At 36.0% G+C, this 19,832-nt stretch overlaps 1 protein-coding gene across 2 annotated transcripts in view; it reads left to right on the top strand.

Moving 5' to 3' along the window:
- Nucleotides 1-18,790, top strand: part of LOC116523635 (nuclear pore complex protein Nup153-like) — a 37,204-nt gene extending 18,414 nt beyond the window's left edge. The window contains exons 15-22 of one of the 2 annotated variants that reach the window (XM_032238759.1): nucleotides 196-300; nucleotides 1,448-2,080; nucleotides 3,134-3,328; nucleotides 5,007-5,843; nucleotides 13,308-13,688; nucleotides 15,913-16,191; nucleotides 17,046-17,199; nucleotides 17,686-18,790. In XM_032238759.1, the coding sequence (XP_032094650.1) occupies nucleotides 196-300; nucleotides 1,448-2,080; nucleotides 3,134-3,328; nucleotides 5,007-5,843; nucleotides 13,308-13,688; nucleotides 15,913-16,191; nucleotides 17,046-17,199; nucleotides 17,686-17,770 (2,669 nt within the window). In that variant the 3' untranslated portion in view covers nucleotides 17,771-18,790. The remainder of the gene's footprint in view (nucleotides 1-195; nucleotides 301-1,447; nucleotides 2,081-3,133; nucleotides 3,329-5,006; nucleotides 5,844-13,307; nucleotides 13,689-15,912; nucleotides 16,192-17,045; nucleotides 17,200-17,685) is intronic. The other variant, XM_032238760.1, reaches the window with a different exon arrangement.
- Nucleotides 18,791-19,832: the final 1,042 nt, after the last annotated feature.

The raw sequence follows: 19,832 nt of genomic DNA, 5'->3' as shown, positions 1-19,832 counted from the left end.
TAAGCATAGATTCAGTTTGGGTAAAACTTTATTCCGGGCTTTCATGATTTTCTAAGAAAGATCATTTAACTTGTATGACAGTATAAAACTGCTAAATTATAAAAGCTTCTTCGTGAAATCTCTTGTAATAATTAGTCCATTAGCTGATGTATATTTGCTCACGGCAAATGCTGTTCAAACTTTTTCCATCAACAGCTGTCAACAGCATAAGCAATAAGAAAGAAAATGAGTATGATGGTCCTTTTAAGCCTGCAAAAGTCCTAAAAGAAGGGAGTGTTCTGGATATTTTAAAAAGTCCTGGTGAGTGAATAGATGAGATTTTAATTATATGGAAATAATCTTGTTTACTTCTAAGCATTCTTAAAAAAATAGAAGAATTTAACATATGAAGAAGCTGTAAATGTGTACTGATTATAAGATTATTATTATTTACTTTTATACATTAAACATGAACCTCAGTTAACTGAACATTCAAAAATGCATCACAAATACCATTGACTGGTGCTAATGGTTGATAGGGGTTGCTGCCAGCGTCCTAGGTATCAACCAAGTACCTTCTTAAGATATACGATGTTCGAATTGTGCAGTTTTTTGCAGTTCCACTGGTGTTATTGCAGGAAGCTGCAATTTCTTGAGGTATTTTATAAAATTCTTGGACATGGTGCCAAGTGACCCAATGGCTGTGTTGCAATTTTTTGGGGTAGGGCTTATTTTAGCACCTGCACTCAAAAGCCCGATTGGACTTATTATCCGGGTAGGTCTTATATTCGGGGAAACAGGGTATAAATAATCTTTCCTAACTTTTCCTTGTATTTTATTGTAACAAATCTGGAAAACTAATTTGCATTTAAAATTATGAATATTGATTCTATGCTCGAGGTATTTGCAATAATGCTGCTGTTGTTGTTGGTTTTTATTATTATTATTATTATTATTAGCACATCCTATATAATACAGGATATATTTTATATATTTATTCATTTAAAATGTGTTTTGTTTCTTTTCCCAGGTAAGTATTTTAAAAGATGCTAATACCACATATTTTTAAAGACATGATTTTAATAAAATCTTATTTTCAGGACAGTGGTTATTTAGGGGATTTAATAAGTACCCTGTTTCCCTGAAAATAAGACCTCCCCGGGTAATAAGTCCAATCGGGCTTTTGAGCGCATGGGCTAAAATAAGCCCTCCCCCCAAAATAAGCCCTCCCTAAAAATATTGCAACATAGCAGCACCCATGAGATGACCACGTTCACCACCACCTGAGCCTCAAAAATAATAAGACTTCTCCAAAAATAAAGCCAAATGCTTATTTCGGGGGTCAAAAGAAAATTTCTTATTTTTGGAGAAGCACCGTACATGTTGTTACTAAAATGTTGGTAGATTTAAAATAGTTTGTTTCAAAAGAATTTTTGCTGGAAACTTAATGCTGGTTTTTTTGTCTTAGATTTTGCTTCCCCAACGAGTCTATCAACATCCTCATCATCAGTCAGACCATATGTTGAAACAAGTACAGAAGTTTACACAAGGCCTGCAATAAGTAATTTTTCTGGAGCTGTTTCAGGACTTGGAGATCCTATGAAGCAAATGCCAACGAATTGGCCACATGACACCTCTCTTACACAGAACAAGTTGGCAGAAAACAAATGTACACCCTGTCAAATTGCAAAAGTGCCAACACCCAGTGGTACTAAACAGACTGAGATTTTGACTCAGAACATCACCATCAAATCAGTTTCTTCAACAGAAGCACAGGGGTTTGGATATAAGTTTAAGGCAGGAGTTGGAACTTGGGACTGTGATACCTGTTTGGTCCAGAACAAATCAGAAGCCGCTAAATGTGTGGCCTGTGAAACACCAAAACCTGGAACAGGAGTAAAACAAGCTCTGGTGTTGCCTTTTGTCACAGACAATGCAACCACAACAGTGTCTTCCTCTTCTAGTTCTACTAATGTTACAAACACTTTAGGATTTGGAGACAAATTCAAAAAGCCGAAAGGTGCTTGGGAGTGTTCTGTGTGCTTAGTGTCAAATCTGGAAGAGAACAACCAGTGCGTGGCCTGTCAATCAGACAAACCAGGTGAGTTTGCACTATTTGAAAATTGTATCAGAAAAAAGCATCTGTCCCAAGTTAGAATCCTAAACACAGTTTCAGCAAAGTAAAACAACACTGAGTTACATGGAACTTTCTTCTGAAACATGTACAAGACTACACTATTAAGTAATTTGTTTAAAAAATAAAGCCTAGGGCACCACTGAAAATATACTATAATATTTTAATGTTAAAAATATGTGTAGCCTGCTTTTAGAATTGTAGTTATTATTTGCCCTTATTATGACCATGCTTATTCATGCCTATGTTTAATTATAATACAAGATTTTATTACACTGCCAAATACCAAAAAGATAGGCAGTGGTGTACAGATACAGATAATTTGCATACCTGTTTTTTTTTCAGTTTTGGGACAAAGGTGATAATCAGGTAATAATTTCATGTATTAGAGGCATAGATGAGAAAACTGAAAGGAACCTCTGTTAAGTGATTCTTAATGTTTCTTTAATATTTTTATCCTGAATTCATCTTGTGAAATCATTCACTCTGGATTTTTATTTTGACAGTAAAGCAAAACATCTGTGTTTATTAGATAGCTTGGCACCACCTATTCTGCAGGAGTTTAAGTTTGTCCTGTGTTTCCCCGAAAATAAGACAGGGTCTTATTTTCTTTTGACCCCCCCAAAAAATAAGCACTTGGCCTTATATTTGGGGAGGTCTTATTATTATTGAGGTGCAGGAGGCAGCGAGCATGGCTGCTGCTGTGTTGCAATATTTTTGGGGAGGGCTTATTTTAGCACCTGCACTCAAAAGCCCGATTGGACTTATTAGCCGGGGAAGTCTTATATTCAGGGAAACAGGGTATAAGTAATCTTTCCTAACTTTTCCTTGTATTTTATTATAACAAATCTGGAAAACTAATTTGCATTTAAAATTACGACTATTGATTCTATGCTCAAGAGGTATTTGTAATATTTATTCCTATGAAGCAGCTATTAAACTTGTTTATTTTAAATTAGCAGTTTTCTGGAATGTGCCTTTTGTTAATCGTTGCTTTACATCATTTTGTTTATTACTTAGGGAGTTCAGTACCTGTAGCCAGTGGCAGTGCTTCATCTTTACCTACTCTTTCTGGAGGATTTTTGAATTTAGACAAATTCAAGAAACCAGAGGGAAGCTGGGACTGTGAAACCTGCTTAGTACAAAACAAAGCAGATGCAACTAAATGTATAGCTTGTGAGAGTTCAAAACCAGGCCACAAGGCTGAATTGAAAGGTATGTAAATAAAGTAAGCTTTTTTCTTTATGTTATTTGTTGCAGTAGAAATAATAAAGTTAGATAAGTTCAGATATTGGGTGCCCTTATTGTAATATTTCCAGTAAAATGCAATGTTGGATTTCAGTCAGTGTGCATTTACTTATAGAAAAGCAAAAATCTTTTCAAATCAGCACTTCAGTGTGATTTCCATTGTAAGCAAATATCTATGTTTTTGCTCCTCGATCCTTTAAATTAACGAGTTCTTGCAGTCAAAATCAGAGGACTGCCTTCTCTGAAGAGCTTTGAACTGCAAATGAATATTTCTTTCACAGTCTTAATAGCAGAAGAGGAGAAAGAAGTGTAAAATGAACTTGGGGAGTCAAGGATACAGTTTAAAGTAAATAGTTGTGGGAGTTAGGTTTGAAGATCTACAGAGGACAACAGTGTTTGGCTAAGCCTGGCGTCAGTAAAGAAAAGATTGCAGACCTGGGTTCAGGGTGGGTTTTATTTTAATCAACTCGATTTAAATCACTAGTAAAAAGGCCCTGATTTAAATCAACTCGATTTAAATCATAATTTTTAAAGAGCAACTGTCATCTTTGTCCCGCAGCAGCTTCTCTGACCCACTATTGATTCACCAACAGTCCTAATATTGCAGAGTATACAGCTCATGCTACATAACTAAGCTCCATTTCATGGTGAATAAACTAAATTATTAATGTATCTTAAATAGAAAACTATCTTTAGATAGATTTTTTATTCCAAAAGCATTTTATTAAAATAAATTTGATAAAAATAAAAACAATCTGAATTAAATAAAAAGAAATCCGATTTAAATTTTAAAAATCTATTCTTTTTATTTAAAAAAATCATCGATTTTTACCCATCCTGCCTGGGTATATGTGTGTGAGAGAAGGAGAGTGAAGAAGACAGTTATGTAGATAAATCTGCAATGAGATAGTTGATTCTGTGGGGAGGAAAAATAAATGACTGTTGACTATTATGTGTTTCAGCTGTGAGGGAGAGTGGTTTAAGCAAATGGGGACTGGTTCTGAATAAAAGAGATGCATATTTTCATAGAAAAAAATAATGAGAAACCATTACCAAAAAATGCCAAGAAGATTGCAACTCCATCGCTAAGTGACATGGCTGTAGAGTGAAATGGCATGTGACTGTACCCAGTTTATATTGTTAGTTCCACTTGCAGTTAAGTGAACATTACATGACTTAGAATTCCTTGTTGGTCTCCCCATTGAGTGAGTTTCACAAGAATCACAAATGGTGATTACGTAACTGTCAGATGCTCCAACCATTGTAAATGTGTGCTGATTGCCAAGTGACTGAATTGTGATCATGTGACTGGGGACACTGTAAAACAGGGGTCTCCAACCCCTGAGCCACGGCTCACTACAGGGCCATGGCCTATTCAGAACAAGGCTGCCACTCTCGCGGGCTGGTCCCCCACCCCCACTTCCCAATCCAGGTCTCCAAGCTGCAAAGGTTTGGGACCACTGCTGTAAAGCCTAGATGTTTGTGGGCCAGTCATAAAACACTTTTCAGCACCATCATAACTTCAACTGATAATTGAATGAGTGGTTGGTAAGCAAGGATTATCTTTGCCCTTAAAATACACCAGATTGTTCAAGACTATATTAAAACTTGAAATGTATTATATTAAAATTCCATTTAATTGCAGGTTTTAATACAACTACTTCAGAGCCATCTGGTCCTTCATTTAAATTTGGTATTCAGTCGTCACCATCATCATCATCAGAATTATCCCAGACTGCAGGAAAAAACTTCAAATTTGGAGAACAAACAGGATTCAAATTTGGTACTACATCAGATATGGGTTCTTCAGGTGGCTTTAAATTTTCTAAAAATGAAGGCTCCAATCCAGGAAGCTTTTCCTCAGAGTCTAAATCTGAGGAAAGCGTGAAAGAAGGAAAGAGCACCACCACTTTCAGTTTTGGACTTCCTGCTGGAGCTAGCAGTTCATCATCTGCATCGTTTCAATTTGGAATAGCTAACCTTGGGCAACAAGAGAAGAAAGATGGACCTAACAAGCCAGCTATAGGAGGTTTCACTTTTGGCACAAGTTCTATAGGAGCCACAACTGCATCTGATAAAAAAACTGGAATAAGTACTTTCAAATTTGGAAATTTACAGGAGAAGGAAATTGCAGAAAGTCCCTTTTCCTCTAAGAAATCAGAGGAGAAAAAGGAAACACCTTCAGCAAAAGGTGGCTTTACTTTTGGTAATATAGACCCTGTGAATGCCCCACCACGTACTTTGGGAAGGACAGATGAAAAGCAGGAGGTGGGTGCCTCTTCTACTCCACTAGTGTTTGGAAAGAAAGCAGAAAGCGAAGAGTCAAAGGCACAATCCATGTTTTCATTTGGGAAGACAGAACAAACCAAAGATGGCACAGTAAAACCTGCGTTTAATTTCGGCTTGGCAAAACCTACTGAGAAACCAGCTGAACAACAAATAAAAACAACATTTGCATTTGGGGCACAAGCAAGCTCTGCAGGTAGGTGCAAAAATTCATTGAATTCTCAAGTTTTTATTTTAAGCTTTTTATTACTTTGATTAATGGTAATATTAAATTGGCTGATTATTTAGAATATTTACCTCTGAAAGAAAGACCTTGAGAATATTGATTCACAGTTGCAAATTCATCACTAAAAGAGTGATGAACTTCAGCAGAACAGATTTGAATTAAAGTATAGTACTTATTATGAAAAACTTAATTGAACCAGAAAACAGATGTATCCAGTAAATGAATTATCTAATGGGAAGAACTAAAATTATATCTACAACCCACTGTTTTCCATTCAAGTTGCAATAATATTAAACTAAAAATTGAAAGTGATCCCTATGTAGGCATAGATGCCCATACTTGGCAAAACTGTTCCCATGTAATAGAACATGCTTGTTTTTCACTATAAACATTGTATTGTTTTCAGACTTCTTAATAATGTAGGGAAGAGAATCTAAAGCCAAATGTAAAAAAATAAATATTTTTGACATACTATGACATACATTTAACCTAAGGAGAAGGCACATCTTTAATAATTACTTATTATTTAGAGGTTGAATATATCATAATACCCCAAAATTTCCAAGAAATCATATTGGAAGCTTTCCCAACATTTAGAGGCTGGATTTTGTTTTGTATTAAAACAAGTACATTAATGCTTGATAGTATCTGAATACTGTAGCAATATACAAAACTCACATGAGGTTGGAATATTCTGGATAACTTTTTCTGAAACGCCATATCTGGGACACACTGAACTCCTTCTAGTTTCTGAAGCTTTGCTTTCAAACTGCCCAGAAGCATATAGTTTGGAGCAGTAATAATCCAATTCTTAAATTGGTTTTTCAAATTCCTACAGTACATCTAAATTTGATGACTTTCAATAAATTCAGCTTGAGCTGGATGTCCAATAGGCAGAACAAGAAGATGCAATCTAGGGGTCAAAGGTGTTGTTAGAATGTTAGCATCTACATTAAAATTAAAGGGTAGGACTTATTTGAAAAATCATCATCATAAACCTTTAATAAAATAGAGATTGAAACCGAAGAAGAAATGTTGTTTTGGAAAGGACCAGTACCTCATAAATATGCCAAGGTAGGTTGCACGCCAGTAACACAACAATTATAAAAACAAAGGCTTCCTTCACTAGCGTGTAATAGTAGTAGTTCATTGTCTCAAGCATTTTATTCTTTGGTATTATAAGAATCTGATGCTTTGATTTTCTAACTGAAGTCTTTAAACATGATTTCAGATGACAAACCTCAAGTTCTAGCCCAGGGGTAGTCAACCTTTTTATACCTACCGCCCACTTTTGTGTGTCTGTTAGTAGTAAAATTTTCTAACTGCCCACCGGCTCCACAGTAATGGTGATTTATAAAGTAGGGAAGTAACTTTACTTTATAAAATTTATAAAGCAGAGTTACAGCAAACCCCTACCGCCCACCATGAAAGCTGGAACGCCCACTAGTGGGCGGTAGGGACCAGGTTGACTACCACTGTTCTAGCCTAATAGCCATAGGTATTCTGGAATTCTACAGAAGAAGGGTGGGTTTTTCTTTCTGTTAACCCAACATAAAAATTTAAAAAGTGAATTGAAACTTCTCCCAGTCTCCTACTTTTTTAAAAAAAAAAAAATGAGCATTTTATTTTAGAGTTGTATATCCTCCTTTTTCTTGCAGACCAATAATTACAAGATTACTCTTCCTATCAATTGTGTAAGACTGAATGATTAAAAAGAGGTAAAATTGTCACCAGTGCAAATTAGAATGAACACATGTTAAAGTTGGCAAGAAACTTAATTTTTCTTTTCTTTAACAAGAAAATGATTATAGAAATTGAATACCAATCAGCATTCACGTCATAATCAATATTAGTTTGTTTGAGACCAACAATCAGAAAAGTTGGTAACCCAGAATCAAGTAAGGCAGCGTGACAAGTAGTAGGGGAGGGTCCATTAATAAACACAATTTGAAATACAAGGAATATTGGGATATTGGCAATTAAAAATCACAGGAAGTAAAGATTATCATATGCACTGGGGAGGAGTAAAAACAGCAGAACCAAATATAGGAAGAAGTGAACAGAAATATATAAACAACAAAGGAGCACTGTGCATATGTAGTGGAAAGGGGAATAAGAGGGTGGGGGATATTTTAATGTTAAGAGTAAAAAACAACTTAGTAAAAGGAATTTATTAGCTAGATGTCAAACGTGATAAAATAACAATATTAAGGTATTGTTGTCTATTTAAACATTCATGCAGCTCTAACTGCATTTAATTTCTTACAATTTCTATGAACATTGAATATTTTCCTAGAGTAATGGATTGTAATTCTATGGAAAGTCCAGAATTCAAAATAATTAAGTACAATTATGAGCTCTTGAACTTCATTGACATATCCCTACAGGTGCATAATGAAATCTTACAATTGAGGCTTTAATTTTCATTAGTAAAGTAGTTTAAGTAATTGATGTTTGAGCAAGAAAACAACCAAATATTTTTATAGTAAAATAGTAAAATATTCATTCCTTAGCCCAAACCTTTTAAGAATAGCGTACTCAGATACTGATAAAATTGGAGCAGGGAGAATAATTGAAAAACACAATGTTTGCATTTTCTTTTTTAAAAGAAGGGGAGAGAGCCCCCTCAAATATCCATATTTTTATTAACAAAATGTCTGTTTACATCAATGTCAATTAAATCATTGACATTTGAATCACTTTATTTTAACAAAAGAGATATGAAGCATAAATAGGTACTATATATGCAATTAAAATTCCTAAATTTTCCTCTGTAGGATACCTGGTAGTAAATTTTTGTTCAGTTAAAAGAATCCAAGTTATTGTATAATATTACAAATGGATATTCTTTCATCTTTATAGTAAATACTTCTATTGCCCTTCTGTTATTATCAAAAGAAACAATAGAGTGTTGGAATTGAATGAGTATGTGTAAGTTATTCATGCTTGGGTATTAATGAATGAATTACCTCTTTTGAGCTGAATTTATTTAAGGAATTATAGTGGAAATGACTCCTTAAACTGAGGTGTTGCAATTATAGCATCATTATTATTATTTATTACAAGGGAAAAGAGATAGCAAGGAGCAAGAGAATGAAGACACAAAATTCAGTCCCAACTTAAAATAGATAAAAGATGGAAGAGGAACTCAATGTAGAAACAACAAGGGGAAAACATGATCAAGTATGTGCAGAACATATAGTGTAATTGAGAACACAGATTTTTTAAAGGCGCAGGAAGACATATGCAACATTGTCCTGATTACAAATTGGTGAATGAAAAAGTTTCCTATTATGTAGGTACTAAGAGGTAACGGGTAAAGGTAAAATTTTACTCCTCTATCGTTGCCAACTATGGAGGATGGTGCTCATCTCCGTTTCAAGGCTATTGAGCCAATGCTGTCTAAAGACATTTATATGGTCATGTGGCCAGCATGATGTCGCAGAGCGCTGTTACCTTCCCACCAAAGTGTTATCTATTTATCTGCTTGCACTTGCAAGCTTTTGAACTTCTGGGTGGACAGGAGATACAAAGAAGAGATACATAAATATAAGCAGTGTATCTTGAGCATTTGCTTATTTATCCTAATTCGGAGGCTACCACGACTCTTCCATTTGTCAAGGCAGCTTCAAATAGAAAAAGCACACATGGAGATACAAGTAAAAAGAACCTTGGCCATCTGGGAAAACACTACACGAAGCCATTTATTAAAAGTAATAATTGGTTTCCCCAATCACTCTATCCTAAGGCTCCAGAGAAGAACCAGCTTTTTTAACGGATTTAATGGAGTCACAAGGCTGAGAACTATGCAAGTCTCCAGGGAGATTTCATTCCAGAGGGTAGGAGCTGCAGTAGAAAAGGCGTGATTCTTGTGGTGACAAAATAACACTGTTTAATTAATGAGACCTGGATTTGACCCACTTTGCTGTTTTCATAAGAGACAGGCAGAAACAATTCGAGATAATCCCTCAGGATAGCCAAGCCCTATGCCATGAAGTGTTCTAAAGGTAACAACCAGTGCTCTGGGTTCAAATACAGGCATTAACACAAATCATTTTAAAGTCCAACAGTCAACTAAAACCAGAACTTTACTTGCTGGGAGTAATGGGCAAATAACTGAAAAGAGGTGTAGACAAGATAACACTGTTTAATTGATGAGACTTGGAATTGACCCACTTTGCTTTATCATAAGAGATGGGCAGAATCAATAGGAGATAGTCTCTCTATCAGGCTTCCAGACCTGACACCTGCAGATAAGGAGGCCCTGTGTCATGAAGGGTTTTAAAAGTGATAAATAGTGCTCTGGATTCAAATACAAATATTAATACAAAACATTTTAAAGATTAATATTCAACTCAAACCAGAGCTTTACTTGCTGGGAGTACAACTGGAAAAGACTTATAGACTTAGGAAGAATAGTTTTGTGTTTTGGTAATTGTATGAGATTATTAAAATACCTGAACTACTAAAATAGAGGAATGGTTGATGAAGGTGACAGAATTTGCAGAGATGCAAAATTGACCTATTTAGTTTGAGAAAAGACAATAATTACAGTAGATAGGGACTGGAAATCCTTTCTGGACTTTTTACTGAAATTGGAACAAAATGCCCCTGTGATTGATAAGTTTAATGATTAGAAAAGATAGATAATGGAAAGAGGGAATTATGACATAACCATAGAAAGAAGCTAAAATTTGAATGCATTTATAACTGCTATACAAAATTAGAAGACATTTAACAATTTTTTTTTTTAAAGTGATAACCAATACCTTGAATTGCACTTGGAAGCCAACTGGTAACCATTGCAGTTTGCAATGCGATGGTTTCATAAGCACATTTATTTATATATTTTATAGAAATATATACCCACCAATCTGAAATATAAGATTCTAATGGCTTGCATAATGTGACCTTCCCAATGTTGCCTTTGCTACTACATTTTGGATCAGCTGTAACTTCTAGATGGTCTTCAAGGGCAGCCTCATGTAGAGCACATTGCAGTATTTCACTTGTGAGGTGACCAGGCCATGAGTGACTTATCTAAAGGCACCCTGATCCACAAAGAGATGTAACTGGCAATCTAATTTATCTGTGCAGAGTCCAGCCTGACCACAGTTGTCATCTGCTCTTTGAACAGGAGCTGGGAGGCCAGGAGGACTCTTAATAAAAAAAAATGCAGCTCCATTGAGAATTAATAATCCCTAAAGCTAGGGGGGCTCAAATAAGATACTCCATCTTTTCAAGATGGAGCTTGATTCTGTTCTACCCCATCTACAGCCACCCAGCTTCTAGGCATTGGATTAGGACTTTTATAGAGCCAACCAAGTAATGTATATCAGGATGTAATCTGCATAATATCTGACCCCAAACTAACAAATGGCTTCACCCAGGTGGTTTCATGTAGATTTAATCGGAAAGGGAGAGAATGTCAAATCCTGCAGGAGCTAAGATAGGAATTAAAAGGCTGTATCCATGATCTCTTCCACCTGTCAACATTGATTCAAAGCAGCCGCAAGAAAGGAGGAGAATTACTACTGAACAATGCCCACTACTACGTATGCAGGTTGAAAAAGTTACTGTGGTTGACACTATTAAAAAGCGCTGAGAGATCAAGAAGCAGCAGGAATGGATAAACCACCCTTATCCCAGCTTCATCACAGGTCATCAACAAGCATGACCAGAATTTTCTCTGTACTAAGCCTTGGCCTGAAACCCAACCAAAACAGTTCCAGATCAACCACTTCTTGCATGGTTTTCTGGAGCTGAAGCCCAATCACTTTCTCTACCACCTTCTCTAATAAGTGGATAATCAAGACCCTTTTTGCTAATAAGACAAGATTGGACACTAGACAATAGTTGTCCAGCACTGGTTTCTTGAGGGAAAGATACATCACAACATTCTTCAATGATGAAGGAATCACTTCCTCATTTAAGGTTACTCCCCAGGCGGCTTTCGCTGTCCAATGGAAGCCTGTATCTAATAGACAAGAGTCTAAACTAACAGTTAGGAGAACCCTCTCCAGTCACAATGTCAAATTCCAGTTAACCCTACAAGATCTTGCCTTGGACTCCTCAGACTCCTGTCTGCTTGGAATCTAGCTCTGAATGAATCCAAGCACCTGTTAATTAGCGAAATAATAGCCCTGCTCATGGTCCTGCTGCTCATTCTGGGTCACCTTACATAAAGCTGCTGGGCAGCTAACAACAGACACAATGAGGGCAAATTTTGGGCCCTGGTGAGGTCCATAATATGAATTCCTGCTTAAATTTAGATACTGGATCTAGAAGAAAAACGAAAAATAACTCGCAAGATGAAAAATACTATCATGGATTGGATAGGACAGAATAGAATAAAATAGAATAGAATTCTTTCTTGACCAAGTATGCATATGCTCTCAGTGTACATAAAAAGACATGAAAAGATACATTTGTCAAGAATCATAAGGTACAACACTTAATAATAGTCATAGAGTACAAATAAGCAATCAGGAAACAATATCAATATAAATTGTAAGGATACAAGCAACAAAGTTACAGTCCTGCAGTCATAAGTGGGAAGGGATTGGTGATAGGAACCATGAAAGGGCTAATAGTAATAGTAATAAAGGATCAAGAATAAAATACGAAAAACTGAAGAAAAAGGAATTATTGTATGTGGCTTTGATTAAATTTTCTGTTAGGAAGCATCTGACTACATAGAAGCGTTTAAAAAGAGCTGAAAAGGAAATAATATTTCCTTTTCTAATAATACTATGAAGTTGCTATGGTAGAAGTAATTTGGGAATCTATAAATCTTTGCATCTCATTCAATATATGTGGGAGTAGAATGCATTAAAAATGTGTGAAACATAGTTGTGTATAGTGGAAGAGCAATTTAATGATTCAGTCTTTGGAGTTTTGATTATGTCCGGTTGTGTGGATACCACACATAAAAAATAAATGTTTTATAAAGGACATGAAGAAAATAGATTTTGCTGAAAAGTGGATTTAGCTACCTACACCATTGTAGTCTCTCACCTCAACATTGCCCTCCTGGGATGCTCGTACAATGAACCACCAGTTGCATTTTTATGAAAAATGCTTGTGTTCTATTACACCAATTTTCTGGTCCTACCTCACTGAAAAACCATGGTTCAAACAAAAGAGGAGCGAATGTTTGGTTAAACCTGACACTAAGAGACAAGAGGAGCAAGCATGCAAGTACATCATGTTTTCAGTATAGTAAACCGTGGTTTGGATAGAGATTTTTAAAATTAAACCATATCATTAAGTTACACAATTGCAAAGTACCAAAACGTGTTTGGAATTCTTTACTAAATGAGTTCTCAAAGAGGTGTATAATCCCTGGTATCCTTTCTTCCCGTTCTCTCTTCACAGCATCAGTAGCAATCCTCATTGTTTATTGCTTAACTCATAATTTGTTTTACTTTTTAGATCCAGCACCATCAAAGGAGGCTTTCACCTTCCTGAGCTCTACTTCTAATACTCCTGTGCCAAGTGTTTCTCTTGGTGGCGGTAGCGGTGGCGGCGGCAGCAGCAGCACGATATTTAGCAGCACCCCTTCTTCCTCAGCTCCCCCACCGGCCTTTTTATTTGGACAGGCCAACAACACTGTGAGCAATTCAGCTTTTGGCAATGCTTCTGATTCAAATACCACACAGTCTTTTGGGTTCGCTCAAGACAGCAAGCCACCAACAACCACTTCCAGTACAAGCACTCCTGTTCCATTCCTGTTTGGTTCAGTCGCCCCCACTAACATCACAGCTAACACTGGCTTCAGTTTCTCAGCACCTACCACAACAGCACCTCCTACAGGTATGCTTGAACATTAGAAAAGCGACTATAGAAGAAACTAGATTTCCAAATAAGAATTGCATGGGGAATTCTCAGGCTTTATTAAAATATGCAAAGGCTGAATTTACAGACTACCTCTGGGATGACGAGGCTTTTTGGTAACAATTTAAAACAATTATAATCAGTGAAAATATTATTATAAGTAATCGTTGCTTTAGTGTTATATCAGCTTGTTAAATCCTATTGATGACATAAGAATCTATGTAAAAGCTATTACAACAGCATGAGCTATTGCAGTAGCTATTACATTAATCAATTACATCAGGTTTTAGAAATTATTCTAGCTTTTGTTTGGCTTCTTTTTTTCTGTCTTGCATTATGCCTGTTTCCAATTAGTTCTATGTTCTTTAACAGAATGTTTATTTTTTCAATTGTCTGTTGCACTTACTATCGCTCTATCGGACTAATCATAGAAATGAACTACAGTAACAATTAGCATATTTATGCATTTTTCAATAATGGATGAAATAAAGTTTGGATGAGATATTTGCTCTTTAGCAGATCAGTGAGTTAAATGTGAAAGTGGGACTGAAATGTTACATCTTTGTTGACTTATAAAATCTATGATAAAATGAATAAGCTTGCATTACGGCACGTTTTAAATGAATATAGAGCTGAAAATTTGTTGCTAAAGGAAAAGCTAGCTGTGTACTATGGAAGCAAAGTAAGAAGTAGGAATATTATTTATTGGACAAGTGTGATTGGACACACAAGGAATTTGTCTCCAGTGAATAAGCTCTCAGTGTACATACAAATCACAAAGTGATAAATCATAGATCATAAATCATAAGATAGAATCAAAAATCCTAAAATATAAATAGCAAGTGATAAATCATAAGTTACCAATAGGAGGAGGTAGTAGGAAAGATGAGAAGAGTAGATGAGAAAGGTGAGAAGGATAATAGCAATACAACTCTATTACAGTACATGAGTAAGCATCTTTAGGCATAATAGCACTTAGCAATAGCACTTAGACTTATACACAGCTTCATACAGCCCTCTAAGTGATTTAGAGTCAGCATTTTGCCCCCAACAATCTGGGTCCTCATTTTACCCACCTCGGAAGCATGGAAGGCTGAGTCAATCTTGAGCTGGTAAGATTTGATCTGCTGAACTGCAGTCAGCTGAAGTAGCCTGCAGTACTGCACTCTAACCACTGTGCCACCTCAGCTCTAAGAAAATGTGAGATTTAGGTGTTTAGCACAGTGATGACATTGGGGGGTGGGGAGGGAATGTCTTTGTGTCTGGTTGTTTTTGGCATGCAATGCTGTATAGGGGAGAAGTTGAAGCAGTTTATTTTATGTCCAGGGTGTGAGGGATCTGTAGATATTTTCTCAGCCCTCTTTCTGGCTGGTGCAGTATACAGGTCCTCAAAGGAAGGCAAGCTGGTTGCAATTGTTTTTTTCTTTCCTGCAATCCTAACTATTTGTTGAAGTCTGTACCTGTTCCGTTTGCTATGCCAAACCAGACAGTTATAGAAGTACAAATGACAAACTCAATCATTCCTCTGTAGAATTGTATCAGCAGATCCTTGGGTAATTTGAGCTTGTGTGACAGTATTTAGCAAATAGTTCAACATTGTATTGTATGTAACGTTGCATTCAACATTGTAAAAATTGATTCGACATTGAGGATATTTAGTAAATGGTTGAACATTGAGGAAAGGGTATTGTTTAATGTATATTTTAGTAAAACATTTAAAGATGGAGAAATTGAGAAATTGTAAGATGTACAAATGCTGATGGAAAGAAGTAGTTCATTATGAAGAATGAATGTCAAAAACAGAGAACCTGGCTGGGTGTAAGAATGCACTAGTTTTATGGAGCTGAGAGTCAAATATGTCAGAAGAAATGGGGTCAAGACTGAATGGATACTGAATGAATATGGACTGAATTCAAATGTGAACATTCAGGCACGTAAGTGAGAGAGTTGAAATTGCAAAATGGGAGGAAGGAAAATGCGAAGGAAAATGGATGAGTCAAGAAGAAGAGAGGAAAAACAAAGTCATGGCTGAATGATGTCAGACTGTATTGTCAGAGAGATGATTATCTTCTGCTTTCAATCTGTTTGCTTTAATGATTTGCACCGCTGCCCTTTGCACAACTCTAGATCCTGAAAAGGAATGTTTGATAGGTTTAAATGTATGTGCAGTTCTCATGTTCATTCTGTTCATTTGTTTTTCTAGGTTCCGCTTCTTCCTTTGTGTTTGGCTCTGGATCTTCGGTTTCTACAGCTGGTCCAGCTTTTGGTGCTAGCCAGACACCAGCGTTTGGTCAAAGCCAAGCCTCCAATCAGACCAGTACTCCAACCTTTGGATCACTTTCCTCATCTTCCTTGTTTCCTGCTAGCTCTCTGCCTGCTCCTCCAGCTTTTGGGACTGTTTCAAATAGTGCCCAGCCGTCTGTCTTTGGACAACAAGCTAACCAACCACCTGGTTTTGGTTCAGGTGCAGCTCCCAGTACTGGTAAGTTCAAACTACAATTTTCATTCCGTAACTAGTTTATCTTCTTTGAAAAAAAAAACCTCTGCTTGGTTTTCAACTTTCATATCCAAAACTCCCCAATAGGTGAAGATCGGAGTTTGTATATCTCTTTTAACTTCCAGATGCTACCTTTGTAAGATTTGAGTCAGACATGTTGGCATGTTTCCCTTATATCAGAGTATTTTTGGATGCAGGAATCCTTTTTATTCCTCTCGTTATTTCCAGCTGCTTTCTTCATCCATGCATGACTGATGCCTCATCCTCTTTGCCTTTGTCTTCTGCACGGCTGCTTCATCCATACATGGCAATTATTATTAAATCAGTTCAAACTGTAAAAATAATACAGATTATGAATGACAAATTTCAGATTATTAGTTTGGAAAATATTATTTCTATAAGCAAAAGAAGGCTGAGACATATCATGTCCAACATTCCTTAAGCTGAACATTAATTCCGTTTGAATGTTCATTTCAAATATATTAAAATCAGAAATGTGATTTACAGCTAGGTTTCATATTGACTTCCAACACAAGGTTTTGCAGGAAAGTTTGAATTAGATGCTGAAGTTCATAATAATCAAGATTTATTTGTTTTGATGGAAGTGATGTTGTGAACAAGAGTCCCTAAACTTGGCAACTTTAAGACTTGTGGACTTCAACTCCCAGAATTCTCCAGCCAGCTATGCTGGGAGTTGAAGTCCACAAGTCTTAAAGTTGCCAAGTTTGAAGAGCTGTGTGTGGAAGATAATTAAAAAAAAAACATTTTCTGTCAAGAGAGATTGTATCAAGGAAAACACTTTTTGGATATATTATTAAATCCCAGTGTTTACTCTTCAGGTCAAGTATTCCAGTTTGGAAGTAGTACTGCTAATTTCAACTTTTCAAGCAGCAATCCAGGAATATTTACCTTTGGTGCAAGTTCAACTGCACCAGCACAGCCAACAGGTTCTTCGGGATTTCCATTTTCTCAGGCTTCATCATTTAATTTGGGGTAAGAAAAGGATCAAAACAGATTTGCATACTATTGTGTTATTTATTGCATTTGTTTGGCATGGAAATTATTTTCCATGAAATACTTTTATACCATGCATAGCAGTGAGTGATGGCTTGAGGAAAAAAACATGCAATTTGTATGAAATAAATGAAATTAACTTCAACATTAGATGTTATTATATTTGCTGATATTAGAAATATATTGTTAATGTTATGCTTAGAACATTAGTATTTTAAAGTGATCACATAGAGCGCAAAAATAAAATGTAATTTTTGAAACAGAAAGGTTGAGATTCAGATTCATTATCTGGAAATTACACAATTAATTTATCGTTTAGAAAAGTATTTCTTTGGTAAAACAAATGCTTTTATCTATTTTATTTTACAGTATACTTGTTTATGTTTCTTTAGCAGTACTAAAAGCTTTCAGATATATTATTCTAAGTTCCTTACTCTTGATTTTTCCACCCCTCCCCCCCAAAAGCAGGAATAACGGGAAAAGTGCATTCTCCACGGGATCTTCAGTGCCTGGTCGGAAGATAAAGACGGCTGTTAGACGTAGAAAATAAAAATATTAATGATTGTTACAGACAGCAACTTTCTTACCACAATTGGTTGCCCTGCATTGTTCAGTTCCTGAATTGTACCTCATGTTGGGTTTAGCTGAAGCCAGGACTGCCTAAACTCTGCTCGCTTTTTTCTTCCCGTTTAGTTATTTTAAAAGTAATAATAATAATAATAATTAGAAATGGTGGTAGGGAGGATCTTGAGCAAAACTACTTTAGAATCCAGCAGTTTTTCTTCCCTGACTTGGCATGGTCTGGCTATAGATATAAATATAGCCTGCACAGCGAATGGCTTCATATAATACCTCTGTTTGCACCCACTTTGTGCGCTCTTCTGCGTTTATGGACAGTTCAAAATTGTAATTATATTAGAGAGGGGAGTCTGTATAGAATAGAGAATGTGGATAATGAATTTTCTTTGCCGAGTTTGTGCTGATGTATGTGTGAAGTGAGCGAGTTGTGTGTATAGTGCACTAAAATTTTCTGATAGAGGAAGAATGGTTAAAGAATAGTCCATGCTAAGGACTAGTTAGATCAGTAGTATTTCATTCAATAATTATATGCTCTTTCTATTTTCATTCTTACTCCTTATCACCTGTCTCGCCTTTTCATTATTTTATTATGAAACAAATGTGTAAATACTCTTCTGTTTCTCTATGTACTTTGACATAACAAATCTGTGAACTTGAAATTTTAATTTTGTGTGTTACGGCAAATTTTTGTTTAGTATTGTCTCAGATTTTATTATGTAAATCTCATTATTCAAAGTTGCCTAAATCCATTAAAGACATTTAAAATTGGGAATTCTTAAAGTAAATTTATTGGCTTTTCTGATCCATTTTTGTTTGGACCAAAAACCAGTATTGTACAAAGTGTTAAGTATATATTTTTATATTTACAGAAATGGACTCTGGTGACTTTGGATAATAAGGAAAAGTTTAATATTAAAGCCATGTTTATTACAGTATAATTAACATGTTAAAACCATGGGATAAATGCCATCAATAAAAATTAAGAAATACACTGGTCTGAATGTTAATGCAGACATACATTTTGTATAAGCCAATCAGTAATGATTTATATGATCTCAGTAGGTAGATTTATGTCTGTGGTGTAGAAATGTTGTTTCTGGCATCCTCTATTTCCCGCTAAGTACTTCCAGGATCTAGGACAACTCGCCATGATCAACTCGCCACAGGACAACTTACCATGTCCAAGTCACTATGGAACAACTCACCACGGGACAATTCAACGCTGTACTAATCATTTCATTCAGTTACTTTTATTATTGGTGACCATGTTCTGGTCAAAATTATTGTAACTCTTGTATTTCTGGATTGACTTTCTTATTACTGGCAACAACTCTGTTGAAATTAATGTACCTTTTGTATTTGTTCAATTGTCCTATGGTGAGTTGTCCCACAGCATGTTGGCTGTGGCAAGTTGTCCCATTCCACAGCCATCCAGCCACGTGGTTCTATCTAGTGCTTGACTCCCCCCCCCCATTATTTTCCCGTCAGCACCACACCCTAAATGTTTTCCAGTCTGTTCTCACATTATCCCCCCCCCCCCATACATTGCCCCTGCCCCAGATTATTTTTCCCAGCCTAGCCATCTACTCAACATGCCAAAAACTGCAACTTGGTTTTTTTGAGGGGGAGAGGGGTTGTTTGCTCATTGTGGAAAACAAAACAAAGTTGCTCCTTTAAAAAAAAAAGTAGTTACCGTGATACTGGGGGAGGGGGGGAGTGCTATGATATTGAGTTGTGGCTATAACCACTTTCAGGATATATTCTTTAATAGGCAGTTGCAACCAATGAAGATTGCAAATTCCTGATATTTTGTGTAATTAATACAAAGCAATGTATTTTTTTCCCCTGCTGGTATATTTGTAAATAAGGCACTGCCAAATTTTCTGAGCCAGAGAGTTGAACATAATTACTAATCAGTGGCTAAATCTTATTGTGTAAAGGGCTTACAAATACAATAGAAATGCTAAGTTTTATTTATTGTTTTGCTTACTCATCAAATTTAAAATCCCTGACCATCTTTACAAAAAGTGATT

The sequence above is a fragment of the Thamnophis elegans genome, unplaced genomic scaffold, assembly GCF_009769535.1.
Source record: "Thamnophis elegans isolate rThaEle1 unplaced genomic scaffold, rThaEle1.pri scaffold_76_arrow_ctg1, whole genome shotgun sequence".
Lineage (NCBI taxonomy): Eukaryota > Metazoa > Chordata > Lepidosauria > Squamata > Colubridae > Thamnophis > Thamnophis elegans.
This window is presented reverse-complemented; position numbering and strand designations above follow the sequence as displayed.